The following is a 15,458-nucleotide window of genomic DNA, read 5'->3' on the forward strand; positions in this document are numbered from 1 at the left end:
TGACATATATATAGCTACGTATATGCTTCTAGAAAGTTGTAGATGTAAGTTCCACTTTTGCGTAGAGGGAAGAATTGTCCGATGAGACTAGCACCAGATTAAAATTGACAAAGTTGAACCTGTTCTATGGTGGAATTAAAAGCTTTCTGTGTTAAACAGAAGTAGTCTCAGTTCAATCGGGACCCCAATGAACCTGGGGAAAGAAGATAGTATTAACGCGGGTAATTGGATAGAGAACAAGCGAGGCACTGGTAAATATAAACGATGACTCACCTTGCGCTGCGTGGAACAAACTTGCTGGATTGAATGCAACTTACAGGGTGAGCGTGGCGCGGAGTAGATCAGCAGGAAAGGGGTAGGTGAATACGGAGGGGAGGAATGACGTAAGTGGTGGAGGGTGGGAGGGATGGGCAGGTACAAGGCGGGGTGGATGGGAGAGGAAGTGATGGTGTTTGTACTGTCGGGGGACCCTTAATTGACTTAAAGAAAGAATTTTGAACAACCGATTTGTTTTTTCTGTAATAAGTAATGAAAAGGTCAAATAAAATATTGGGTTTCTCAGTTATTTCGTTAAGGTTATAGTTGGCATTAAAGTATTGATCTAAATGAATGTAAAAGTTCTCTATTATATTGAGTAGAGGTCCTTTCTTAGCTATTTTGAGAATGTCCATGTCTGTTTCAATATTCGTGAATTTGTGGTTATAGTCGACCATATGTTGGCCGATAGCTGAAAATTTGTTGTATCTGACTGCATTGAAATGTTCTAAATATCTAATGTTGAAGCTCCGGCCGGTTTGCCCCACATAAGAAATATTAGAGCATGTATTACATTTAATCCTGTAGACGCCTGATTTTGTGTACCTATTTATTTTATTAATATGTGATGTGTTATGTAAGATGTGTGTGTTGTTGTTGTTGTTGGTTTTAAAGGCTATTTTCATACCTTTTTTTTTCTTTAAAACATTGGTGATCTTGTGAATTCCATTGAGGTAAGTGAAGATGGAAAAAGAGTCATGTTTAGGTGGTTCTTTTTTAAGTGTGGTCTTGGGGCGAAATTTATGTTTGTTAATGATGTTTTCTATGAAATGGCTATTGAAGCCATTGAATCTGGCAATGTAGCGGATAGTATTCAATTCGGTATGAAGATCTTTTTTATTCATAGGAACGTTGAATGCTCTATGTACAAGACTGTTATATGTTGCTCTTTGTGGGGGAGGGGGGAGCTGAAACTTGTCGGATTGTGACGGCCGATTGGGTGGGCTTTCTGTAGATCTTGTAGGTTAAAGATTCCTGTTGTCTAGTGATCGTAATATCCAGAAAATTGATTTTTAGATCTACTTCTGACTCCAATGTGAATTTAATATGCGGATCGATGTTATTAAGTGTTTGGAGTGTGGTGTGAGCATCTTCAAAGATCTCGTTGATAACTACTAGGACATCGTCGACGTACCTAGCCCAAAGGAGAATATTGTCGAATTTATTGTCGATTTTAGTATTCTCCAGAAAGTCCAGATAGATTTCTGCGAGAATGCCTGATGCAGGTGAACCCATTGCCAGACCGTTTTGTTGATAGATGGTACCATTAAACGTAAAAAAGTTGTTATTTACGACTAATTTCAACAATGTAATGTAATCTTGAATTTCCAATTTACTCAAATGACTGTTTTTGTATAAGTTACTTTTGATGATGGGAATTAATTTAGAAATTGGAATGCTTGGGTACATGTTTACGATATCAAATGAGTGAAGTGAGTAATGAGGTTGCATGTTAAATTTATTAAGTTTGTCTATTAATTCAAAGGTATTTCTGACCGATTTATTGGATGAAAAGCGGTAATTTTTGCTTAGGAACTTTTGAATAAATTGTGCGGTTTTATATAAAGGGCTCGGTCTATTGATGATTGGACGAATGGGAGCACCTGCCTTATGAATTTTTGGAAGAGCTCTAGCCGTAGGAAGCCCAGAGTTCATACTAATAAGCTGGCTTTTTTCATGTTCAGTGAGTAGGAAGGAGGAGTTTTTTAAGGTTTGTTTAAGGAGTCTTTGGACTTTTTTGTGTGGGGTCTTTTTTAATTATGGAAAAGGAACTATCTTTAAAGAAATCTGATGTTTTACTGATATATTCATTCTTATCGATGATTACGGTCGTGTTGCCTTTATCGGCCTTGGTCACGATTAGGTCGTTGTCCTTAATTTTTTTGTTTAGGGTGTGCAGGAGCTTCAAATTGGTTAGTACATTCCTGTTATTAGAATTGGCGGGAAAATTAGGTGAATTATTGCGAAAAAGGCTGTTATTAAGTTTCTTTTTGATGTCATATCTTAATTCATCTTGTGTGTCTAAAGGCGTTTTAGAGAAGCTAATTCCGAATCTGTTATCATTGTAATAATTGAATTAGTTGTGTTCAAATCGGGCCAGTTATGTTTGGGTCCCTTGGCTAAAATTCCTTCTTCATTTGGATTTAGGGGAGTATTGGATAGGTTAATTACGGGTGGATGAAAATGGTCACGATCGTCTGCTGGTCTACTATTGCGTCTAATTTGATAATCTTGCGATTTGGATCTCTTTAATTTCTCCAATTTATTATCCAAAGTATGTTGTTTCTTGGTTAAGTCTATAAATAATTTATCTTCAACTGATTGGAAGAAAATTGTCCAATGCGCTTTAGATAACAATTTTATTACCGCAAGGTGAGACTAGTATAGTTTGAGGTTAAGGAATGATTTTTCCTATAAAGAAACTTGATTTCATCTTTCAACCAAATTTTATTACGGTAGTCTTAGTTTGAGTTTTGGAAGTTTGTGACGTGATACGATGATTCTTTTTGTTGTTTCTTAAGAAATTTGGCGTTAAATCAAACCGAATGCACTGTTTGAGAAAATCTATGTCTTTGCCTAAATTGGCTATTTTCAACTTAATGCCTAGATATTGAAAGGCTTTGTGTTTAGCTTGGTTAGCGTCATCATTAAAAGTAATAAACTTCATTGTTAGGTTCCGTATTGAGTTGAGACTATGCTTAAAGTAAATACAAAATTTTAATATTCCACCTTCTCAATACTAAAAAATAATTTAATGTTTTTACAAAAACATTACAATGACGTTAAAAGGTACTAGTTTCGGTCCACTGTGGACCATCATCAGCCTAGCCAAATTACAACAGTAAAAGACATAGTGACAAAAATAGTATGGAGAAATGAGAGATGATCTAGAAGGATGGGATGGTGGTGGAATGACAGATAAAAGTGAAAAAACCGTATTTGCGAATAATGATAAAAGTAACAGAAGTGTTCACAATGACAAGTAAAATCTTGTGAAGTCACGTACAAACTCTTGATGAGATAGTCTTTGGTTGGCAGTTGCTCCTCTGTTGCACGATTGACATATATATAGCTACGTATATGCTTCTAGAAAGTTGTAGATGTAAGTTCCACTTTTGCGTAGAGGGAAGAATTGTCCGATGAGACTAGCACCAGATTAAAATTGACAAAGTTGAACCTGTTCTATGGTGGAATTAAAAGCTTTCTGTGTTAAACAGAAGTAGTCTCAGTTCAATCGGGACCCCAATGAACCTGGGGAAAGAAGATAGTATTAACGCGGGTAATTGGATAGAGAACAAGCGAGGCACTGGTAAATATAAACGATGACTCACCTTGCGCTGCGTGGAACAAACTTGCTGGATTGAATGCAACTTACAGGGTGAGCGTGGCGCGGAGTAGATCAGCAGGAAAGGGGTAGGTGAATACGGAGGGGAGGAATGACGTAAGTGGTGGAGGGTGGGAGGGATGGGAAGGTTCAAGGCGGGGTGGACGGGAGAGGAAGTGATGGTGTTTGTACTGTCGGGGGACCCTTAATTGACTTAAAGAAAGAATTTTGAACAACCGATTTGTTTTTTCTGTAATAAGTAATGAAAAGGTCAAATAAAATATTGGGTTTCTCAGTTATTTCGTTAAGGTTATAGTTGGCATTAAAGTATTGATCTAAATGAATGTAAAAGTTCTCTATTATATTGAGTAGAGGTCCTTTCTTAGCTATTTTGAGAATGTCCATGTCTGTTTCAATATTCGTGAATTTGTGGTTATAGTCGACCATATGTTGGCCGATAGCTGAAAATTTGTTGTATCTGACTGCATTGAAATGTTCTAAATATCTAAGGTTGAAGCTCCGGCCGGTTTGCCCCACATAAGAAATATTAGAGCATGTATTACATTTAATCCTGTAGACGCCTGATTTTGTGTACCTATTTATTTTATTAATATGTGATGTGTTATGTAAGATGTGTGTGTTGTTGTTGTTGGTTTTAAAGGCTATTTTCATACCTTTTTTTTTTCTTTAAAACATTGGTGATCTTGTGAATTCCATTGAGGTAAGTGAAGATGGAAAAAGAGTCATGTTTAGGTGGTTCTTTTTTAAGTGTGGTCTTGGGGCGAAATTTATGTTTGTTAATGATGTTTTCTATGAAATGGCTATTGAAGCCATTGAATCTGGCAATGTAGCGGATAGTATTCAATTCGGTATGAAGATCTTTTTTATTCATAGGAACGTTGAATGCTCTATGTACAAGACTGTTATATGTTGCTCTTTGTGGGGGAGGGAGGAGCTGAAACTTGTCGGATTGTGACGGCCGATTGGGTGGGCTTTCTGTAGATCTTGTAGGTTAAAGATTCCTGTTGTCTAGTGATCGTAATATCCAGAAAATTGATTTTTAGATCTACTTCTGACTCCAATGTGAATTTAATATGCGGATCGATGTTATTAAGTGTTTGGAGTGTGGTGTGAGCATCTTCCAAGATCTCGTTGATAACTACTAGGACATCGTCGACGTACCTAGCCCAAAGGAGAATATTGTCGAATTTATTGTCGATTTTAGTATTCTCGAGAAAGTCCAGATAGATTTCTGCGAGAATGCCTGATGCAGGTGAACCCATTGCCAGACCGTTTTGTTGATAGATGGCACCATTAAACGTAAAAAAGTTGTTATTTACGACTAATTTCAACAATGTAATGTAATCTTGAATTTCCAATTTACTCAAATGACTGTTTTTGTATACGTTACTTTTGATGATGGGAATTAATTTAGAAATTGGAATGCTTGGGCACATGTTTACGATATCAAATGAGTGAAGTGAGTAATGAGGTTGCATGTTAAATTTATTAAGTTTGTCTATTAATTCAAAGGTATTTCTAACCGATTTATTGGATGAAAAGCGGTAAACACAAAGCCTTTCAATATCTAGGCATTAAGTTGAAAATAGCCAAATTAGGCAAAGACATAGAGTACCTCAAACAGTGCATTCGGTTTGATTTAACGCCAAATTTCTTAAGAAACAACAAAAAGGAACATCGTATCACGTCACAAACTTCCAAAACTCAAACTAAGACTAATAAAATTTGGTTGAAAGATGAAATCAAGTTTCTTTATAGGAAAAAATCATTCCTTAACCTCAAACTATACGAGTCTCACCTTGCGGTAACAAAATTGTTATCTAAAGCGCATTGGACAATCTTCTTCCAATCAGTTGAAGATAAATTATTTATAGACTTAACCAAGAAACAACATACTTTGGATAATAAATTGGAGAAATTAAAGAGATCCGAATCGCAAGATTATCAAATTAGACGCAATAGTAGACCAGCAGACGATCGTGACCATTTTCATCCACCCGTAATTAACCTATCCAATACTCCCCTAAATCCAAATGAAGAAGGAATTTTAGCCAAGGGACCCAAACATAACTGGCCCGATTTGAACACAACCAATTCAATTATTACAACGATAACAGAATCGGAATTAGCTATCTCTAAAACGCCTTTAGACACACAAGATGAATTAAGATATGACATCAAAAAGAAACTTAATAACATCCTTTTTCGCAATAATTCACCTAATTTTCCCGCCAATTCTAATAACAGGAATGTACTAACCGATTTGAAGCTCCTGCACGCCCTAAACAAAAAAATTAAGGACAACGACCTAATCGTGACCAAGGCCGATAAAGGCAGCACGACCGTAATCATCGATAAGAATGAATATATCAGTAAAACATCAGATTTCTTTAAAGATAGTTCCTTTTCCATAATTAAAAAAGACCCCACACAAAAAGTCCAAAGACTCCTTAAACAAACCTTAAAAAACTCCTCCTTCCTACTCACTGAACATGAAAAAAGCCAGCTTATTAGTATGAACTCTGGGCTTCCTACGGCTAGAGCTCTTCCAAAAATTCATAAGGCAGGTGCTCCCATTCGTCCAATCATCAATAGACCGAGCCCTTTATATAAAACCGCACAATTTATTCAAAAGTTCCTAAGCAAAAATTACCGCTTTTCATCCAATAAATCGGTCAGAAATACCTTTGAATTAATAGACAAACTTAATAAATTTAACATGCAACCTCATTACTCACTTCACTCATTTGATATCGTAAACATGTACCCAAGCATTCCAATTTCTAAATTAATTCCCATCATCAAAAGTAACTTATACAAAAACAGTCATTTGAGTAAATTGGAAATTCAAGATTACATTACATTGTTGAAATTAGTTGTAAATAACAACTTTTTTACGTTTAATGGTACCATCTATCAACAAAACGGTCTGGCAATGGGTTCACCTGCATCAGGCATTCTCGCAGAAATCTATCTGGACTTTCTGGAGAATACTAAAATCGACAATAAATTCGACAATATTCTCCTTTGGGCTAGGTACGTCGACGATGTCCTAGTAGTTATCAACGAGATCTTTGAAGATGCTCACACCACACTCCAAACACTTAATAACATCGATCCGCATATTAAATTCACATTGGAGTCAGAAGTAGATCTAAAAATCAATTTTCTGGATATTACGATCACTAGACAACAGGAATCTTTAACCTACAAGATCTACAGAAAGCCCACCCAATCGGCCGTCACAATCCGACAAGTTTCAGCTCACCCCCTCCTCCACAAAAAAGCAACATATAACAGTCTTGTACATAGAGCATTCAACGTTCCTATGAATAAAAAAGATCTTCATACCGAATTGAATACTATCCGCTACATTGCCAGATTCAATGGCTTCAATAGCCATTTCATAGAAAACATCATTAACAAACATAAATTTCGCCCCAGGACCACACTTAAAAAAGAACCACCTAAAGATGACTCCTTTTCCATCTTCACTTACGTCAATGGAATTCACAAGATCACCAATGTTTTAAAGAAAAAAAGGTATGAAAATAGCCTTTAAAACCAACAACAACAACACACACATCTTACATAACACATCACATTTTAATAAAATAAATAGGTACACAAAATCAGGCGTCTACAGGATTAAATGTAATACATGCTCTAATATTTCTTATGTGGGGCAAACCGGCCGGAGCTTCAACATTAGATATTTAGAACATTTCAATGCAGTCAGATACAACAAATTTTCAGCTATCGGCCAACATATGGTCGACTATAACCACAAATTCACGAATATTGAAACAGACATGGACATTCTCAAAATAGCTAAGAAAGGACCTCTACTCAATATAACAGAGAACTTTTACATTCATTTAGATCAATACTTTAATGCCAACTATAACCTTAACGAAATAACTGAGAAACCCAATATTTTATTTGACCTTTTCATTACTTATTACAGAAAAAACAAATCGGTTGTTCAAAATTCTTTCTTTAAGTCAATTAAGGGTCCCCCGACAGTACAAACACCATCACTTCCTCTCCCGTCCACCCCGCCTTGAACCTTCCCATCCCTCCCACCCTCCACCACTTACGTCATTCCTCCCCTCCGTATTCACCTACCCCTTTCCTGCTGATCTACTCTGCGCCATGCTCACCCTGTAAGTTGCATTCAATCCAGCAAATTTGTTCCACGCAGCGCAAGGTGAGTCATCGTTTATATTTTCCGGTGCCTCGCTTGTTCTCTATCCAATTACCCGCATTAATACTATCTTCTTTCCCCAGGTTCATTGGGGTCCCGATTGAACTGAGACTACTTCTGTTTAACACAGAAAGCTTTTAATTCCACCATAGAACAGGTTCAACTTTGTCAATTTTAATCTGGTGCTAGTCTCATCGGACAATTCTTCCCTCTACGCAAAAGTGGAACTTACATCTACAACTTTCTAGAAGCATATACGTAGCTATATATATGTCAATCGTGCAACAGAGGAGCAACTGCCAACCAAAGACTATCTCATCAAGAGTTTTACGTGACTTCACAAGATTTTACTTGTCATTGTGAACACTTCTGTTACTTTTATCATTATTCGCAAATACGGTTTTTTCACTTTTATCTGTCATTCCACCACCATCCCATCCTTCTAGATCATCTCTCATTTCTCCATACTATTTTTATCACTATGTCTTTTACTGTTTTAATTTGGCTAGGCTGATGATGGTCCACAGTGGACCGGAACTAGTACCTTTTTAGTATTGAGAAGGTGGAATATTAAAATTTTGTATTTACTTTAAGCATGGTCTCAACTCAATACGGAACCTAACAATGAAGTTTATTACTTTTAATTCCACCTATAATGACCATTAATTGGTGATCCGTTTAGAGTCGTTATAGCCAGTTTTGACTATATTATATTATCACCATCATCATCATCATCAAAGACTGAAATGCAGAAAAATCTCCAACAGGTACCCAGAACTTCAACTAAGACAAATGGTTAGCTTATATCTTTCCAATACAGTGAAACTTCCCTAGTCGACACTTTCAATAACAGAATTTTCTAGTTTAGGAACAATTTTTAATTCCCCAGCAGAAATATATGAGCATGCATGGAAAAATTGCTTCTCAATAGCAGATACTACAATAATGTACATGGACAGGACAAAGTGAATAATATCGGATAAAAATGTCTTTATCACAGACATGGTTCCAGAAGTGATAAATGATTTTATTTTTTTACAAGTTGATTTACTTTGCACTGACATAGATAGTTCTTATGGCCACAATGGGATAGGAAAGGGCTAGGAGTGGGAAGGAAGTGGCCATGGCCTTAATCAAGGTACAGCCCCAGCATTTTCCTGGTGTAAAAATGGGAAACTACGGAAAACCATCTTCAGGCCTGCCGACTGTGGTGAATGAATTGATAGGGAATCTGCTATGTGACCGACCGACCGACCGACCGACTGACTGACTGACTGACTTGAAAATGAAAGTGCTAAATCTGAACTTGGCAAACTTTCAAAACAATTTGGTGAATGTGCAATGGGAGAGTCTACTGATGACACTGAAATGGAAATGGCATATGGCTTTTAGTGCCAGTAGATCCCAGGATGGGTTCGGCTCGCCAGGTGTAGTTGTTTTTGATTTGAAACCCGTAGGCGACTTGGGCGTCGTGATGAGGATGAAATGATGATGAAGACAACTCATACACCCAGCCCCCATGCCAGGGAAATTAACCAATGATGGTTAAAATTCCCGACCCTGCCTGGAATCAAAACCGGGACCCCTGTGACCAAAGGCCAGCACGCTAACCATTTAGCCATGGAGCCGGACTATTGATGACACTGTATACACATATCTATGGATGCTGAGTGTCTCATTAAATGTGTGACTGCTGATATTACTACTTTAAACTTAGACAAGGACGAGGATGAAATAGTAGAGGGAACAGAAACTGAAAATTTAATTTCATAATTCCAATAATTCCATTATTTACTAATTCAGGACAAATATTTCAAGTTTCCTATGGGAATTGAAATCTATATCAAAGTAACTTCATATAAGGATGCCATTAAGAAAAAGGTAAGAGAAGTGAAAAAAATATTACTTCATCCATAGAGGAGATGAAGATGCAAAATAGTGTATTATAAAACATGAAAATAATAACACCTATGAATGTAACATAAAAGCCAAGAAGCTCTTGTGTGTGTCGAGCCCTTGCCTCATTGGGTATGAAGTTAGATGAGTTTTTATGACAGGATGTCCTTCCTGATGTCAAGCTCATCAGAGGAGTTGTTGAGATGAAATGAATGAATTGATTTATAATAGTAGGTGGGGAGAGAGAGTGGAACCCAGTGCCAGCACATAACCTACTCCTGTGGAATATCACCAAAGGATCTGCTCAAGGTCTGACGGACGAACCACCATCAACAGCATCCTATGCCCTTACTCCATATGGACACTGTGGAGAGGTTTAGAAATGAATCCAGGCACACAAACAAGTTATTAGAAATTGTATACCACCACATATTCTACCCTGCTGCCCAACATTCTGATGGTGGAGACTTGAAACGGCTCTAACCACGGTATTAGCTCATACAGACTTGAAGCCTTATCCACCCTGGCCACCAGGTGGCTTTCTGAGAAGCTCATGATGAAAAACAAAATTACTTCCAGTCATTAAAACTAATCAGTTTATGAATCTGCTTACAAAAGCAAAGAAGAAAACTCAACTGGGTGTTGCTGAAGTGCTCTGTGCATGTTCTAGCTAGTGACAAAACTCATTAGTCTAACACATCACGGGTGCATAGCATAAGCCTCTCGAAGGGAGTGTCAGACCATTAGCCTAACTGCAAAGACATTGTTTACAAGTTTTTATTGTTTGATAGCTAGTAATGACACCTACCTCTGTTGAATTCTTGCAGTGATGCCATATTTAATAAATTTCAGCCATGGCTGCTGACATCAGAGCTATTGAAAATTATATTTCTGATATTTTCCGATACAAGTAAATATTCACTCTTTTGCAAAAAGAAAATGTGCACCATGAAGAAGTTGTTATTTTGCTGCAAAACTCGGCATGCAGTTACATCACAAGCAGATGGTCAAATGATTAGTGAAGTAACATGACTAGTTATACAGTCTTCCCACGGGAGCCATGAACTTGCTGCCATCTGTGTCCTATATAAAAGCTTGCTGAGGCTACTCATATGTAGTGGAATGCTGCTTCTGGTTCTGGAAAGTTCAATGACCACTTGACATGCCTCTGCAATGCAATCAAAGAAATGTTGCCCTGTTATCAGAGTTTGAGAGGGGACCCGTTATCGGAATGCGCAAGGCTGGATGTTTGTATTGAAAAATTGCATGTTACCTAGGTTCTTTTGATCAGACTATTGCAGAGTGTTGGAACCAATGGATGTGTGAGGGCACATATACACAGCAGATGGGTTCAGGACACCCAGGAGAGAGGATCGTCATATCCTTTGACAAGTATGAAGAGATCAACTGTTACGTACATGTAGCACCATTGTTACAGATCTTGTGTCTGCCCAAACTATTTCTAGTTGCTTGATCAAAGGAAATTTAGTCTCACAGCACCCATTACATGTCCTGTCACTGACACCAACCCATCACCGTATCTGTTTACCGTGGTGTCATGAACGACAAACCTGTACTGGTACGTACTGGAACCAGGTTGTCATTAGTGATTAATCCAGGTTCTCTTTACATACTGTGTTCATGTCTCGAGGCCTTGTGGTGTGTGCCTGAATTGCCTTTGCTGCGGCTCCCACTGCTGGTGTGCTGGTCTAGAGGCCATCGCACATGACCTAGTAATGATACGAGGAAGACTGACATCACAGCATATGTGCAGGACATGCTGCAGCTTCATGACCAGGCTTCTAAAAGGCATTCTCCAGTACAATAACGCTCAGCCACACTTCCATGGCCTGCCTGATCACCAGATTTATCACCATCAAAATATCTGGGACAACATAGGGTACCAACTTCAGCAACCTAGGAATGTACACAATCTAGAGAGCCAGTTGCAGCAAATATGCACAGATATGCCATAGGATATCATATGAAACACCTAAGTCTGCCTGGCTGCTCATATCATAGCTTGTATCAGTGGTAGAAGTGGATCCACAGATCAATTCAAATGTTCAGTTTTCTGCAATAAATCATCCATTTATTCTGATATTATAATCACTTACTTGCATTAACATTACAATCACCCATATCAAGTTTCACGTGATTACAACAGCTCCTTCTTGGTATACAATTTCTTTTGCAAATGGGTATATTTTTAGGTGCAGGCTGGTGGGTCCATGACATTGGAAGTAAGATTTCCGTAAATGACCTTCTGTAAGTATGAAATTTATGGTGACAACGTATTCCCTAGTTTTACCAAGAACTCATGAGAAGAAGACTACAGAACCATAACGTATTTATTTAGAGAAATATACGAGAACATTATTAATTCATTAACATTTCATAACATACAGTACTTGAACTCATCTTACTAATGTATTTGTATGTAGATATGGAGGATGAGTGAATAGTTTCAAAATGATAAATGGTCATGCTCAGTGCAAATAATCAGAATTCTTACCTTGCAATGCATTCACAACAATCATAACTGAATAGAAAAGCTTTCCAGCTAAACCCATGAGTATTATCAATTTCCGGCCTCGACGGTCACTCCATGAACCAAGAAATAATGCCAGAACAATAGGTACAGCATGGGAAGCTATTTGATTATACTGATGGAAATTAGAAACCACTATCTACAACATACAATATAGTCACTTATTAGTAACACCGTCTATCCTGTAATGCCATCTCTGAAACAAAAACATGTTCATCACTTAAAAGTCATTTTTCAGCCACAGATGAAAAAAATTCAGTCAGTAAAAATAAGAAATAATAGTAGTTGACTAAAGTTGTTATGTTCACCAAAAATCTTGTTTTTCTTAGTCCCAAAAAAAACTCAACATAGCTTTTACAATTAAAGCATACCAGTTTTCAAACTGTTCTCAAAGAAAATAATAATATTATACTGTTCTGTTTGTATGGTTTTAACAACATATATAATATGGTACCTGTACACATACATTTTAGGATCAAAATATTTAGAAACAAGGCTCCTACTTATAATCTCAAATTCCTTTTCCTATGAAAGAATATTTACATCAATTTTTCCTCTTGAATTCTGACTTCATTTTCATATTATGATCTCTCCTACTCCATCCAAGCTTATTCACCTTGTTCTGTGTCATCTCTCCATTGATAGCTCAGATCATACACCTTGGTGAAGCAGTTCATCTCCTTACTCCCAAGTCTTCCCAGCCCAACATTTGTAATATTTTTTGTAGCAATACTCTTTTGTTGGAAAGCACCCAGAACAAATCGTGCTGCTTTTGGATCTTTTCCAGTCCATGAAACAAGCAATCCTAGTGAGGGAGTTGTTCTCTTACTCGAGTCTTACCACAGACTTATATGCCCTCTCCTTTACATCCTTACTACAACCCCTAAATACCCTCAGAACCATATTAACAGGAGGCTACACTGAAATTCTGAACTTCTACATTTTTCAACCAATTGCTTCCAAATTTTAATCACTTATACAAGCCCTTAAGAGAAATAATCACATAAAGATTTGAGATGATTGGCTAATTAGTTATTGAGTTATGTGTCCTTTTATAGAAAATTTCCATGCAACGTGAAAAAACTCCTTGTGTCACATTTTTTGTTTTTCAAGCTGAAATTTGAAGAACTAGTCCTAAACACTCATAGAATTAATTGATAATTTGTATTTTTGTTGTTAGACAAGGTATGTGGGAGATACAAATTTTAATATTTCTCTGACTTGGAAAATTTGGAAAATATATTTTATTGCAAATTTAAACGGCAAGAAATGGTAGTAATATTCATTTGACCTTGAGATGCAATAGTATAATTTAACCCTTACGTATACTGGAAGATTTCCTGAAAGTTTCACTTGAATTCGATAACAACTTTGTCCAAAGGAATCTTTTGTATGCGAAGAAGTGCTGAAAAATATAAATGTGAGAAAACTGCCACTGAAAGTTCAGACAAACATACTCACATTTCCCCTTCAGACATCCTTTTAATCTTTTCCTCTGATATTTTCCTTCATTTCACCAATTCCTTTCTTGCTTTTGTGTAGGACTGTTCCTTTTCTTGCTGTTGGTGCACCGTCTGTGGTCTTGTTGCTGACTGATGGTCAATGCTGATCAGGTAGTAGGTTCATCCTTCATGCTGGTCACAACTTGGAGGGCCTTTACGCACCTCACATTGAAGTCCATCACGGAGTTAATTACTGCTAGCTCCAGTTCCTTTCTGGAGACAAATGTTTCCTTAGGGCAGTTGTTCTGTAGATGCACAATGTAACACCAAAATATCCTTAGCCTGTCATCATTAGAAAAGGGAGCGGTGACTCACTCTTCCAGTGCTCAACACCTCCATTTAAAAATGGTGCTCGGAACTTTGAAAATGGCGGTATGGTGAAAGTAACAGCATTTTTTGGAAGAGGAAGGACTGCAGAATTTTTTTTTAAACCCAAAATGAAAAATCAATTTTTGCAATGAAAATTTGCCAAATTTCAGTAAGGCCTCCACTTAAGAGATCTGTAACCTTTATTTACAACCTTGTTAGTGTTAATGTGATTCCTCCAATGAAGATCTTTCCTTATATTAACACCTACAAAGGTGTGAAAATTATTAGACTCAAAATAAAGGTTGTTATTTTCCAGTTTTCCTCGCTCTAGAACCCTTCAACCATATGATATTGGCAACTTTACTTGACTGAATGCATGAGGCTACTTTTAACTTCATCACAATACAGAATTTAGCAGCCCTGTGCAGAAAACATACTGTTACGAACAAAACACATACAGTACTCCAAGGCAGTACACGCATTGTACTCTGCTCAGATACAGCGGTGGGATACTGCCAGCAGCCAACACTACTGCCACCTACTACTGAACTGCAATACTCACTCACTGATTCGGACAGCAAACAGGATGGGACATACAGAAAGGGGAACTTATGAACTTACAAACATTAATTCACACACTAATGTTTCCACACTGATATTTAATAATCAGAAGATGTCCACAGGAGTTCAAAGTCCGTTTCAAGGAATATGGCAAGTTCCTAGAACAACATGTCAATTTTTCATATCAACAAGAATAGCTTCACAAATACATTGAAAATTTGAATGAAGACAGGAGACAAAAGTTTTATGACAGACTGTTTTAATTAATGTTTCACCAACTCATTTCACTCATCATTTATTTGTCCATTCATTCATTGATTTTAAGTTGTTTTTCAATGCTTTATTAATTATATATGGCTGATGATGACCACAAATGGTCGAAACATGTACCTAAAACATAACATGACTAAACTTATTTCTTAAATTGCTTGAGTGTTAGTTTATGATGTATTGAAAGGGGGACCAAAAAATAAAACTTTGTAAAATTCCAAGAAAACAAAAATGACTCTGTGGAGTACTTTCCACAATGTATCAATAGACTCCTGAGGCAGATTCATAATTTGTATAACTTCAAAAGGTATTAAAAGAAAGTTTAATTAAGTGCGATTTATGGATATCAATATTTACAAATAAAATAACAGAGAAGCAGCTAATACTATAATTAGTTACACACATGTGGTACTATTTGATGATAAAACACAGCGTATGGTTTTTAGTGCCGGGAGTGACCGAGGACATGTTCGACTCGCCAGATGCAGGTCTTTTGATCCG

The 15,458-nt window shown here is 37.0% G+C and overlaps 1 protein-coding gene across 4 annotated transcripts in view; it reads right to left on the reverse strand.

Moving 5' to 3' along the window:
- Positions 1-15,458, reverse strand: part of LOC136875357 (probable peptidoglycan muropeptide transporter SLC46) — a 175,403-nt gene that overhangs the window by 72,363 nt on the left and 87,582 nt on the right. For all 4 annotated transcript variants that reach the window (XM_067148900.2, XM_067148902.2, XM_067148901.2 and 1 more), the window contains one exon: positions 12,280-12,454. In XM_067148900.2, coding sequence (XP_067005001.1) covers positions 12,280-12,454 — 175 coding nt within the window. The remainder of the gene's footprint in view (positions 1-12,279; positions 12,455-15,458) is intronic.

Source organism: Anabrus simplex, chromosome 6 (genome assembly GCF_040414725.1).
Source record: "Anabrus simplex isolate iqAnaSimp1 chromosome 6, ASM4041472v1, whole genome shotgun sequence".
Classification (NCBI taxonomy): domain Eukaryota; kingdom Metazoa; phylum Arthropoda; class Insecta; order Orthoptera; family Tettigoniidae; genus Anabrus; species Anabrus simplex.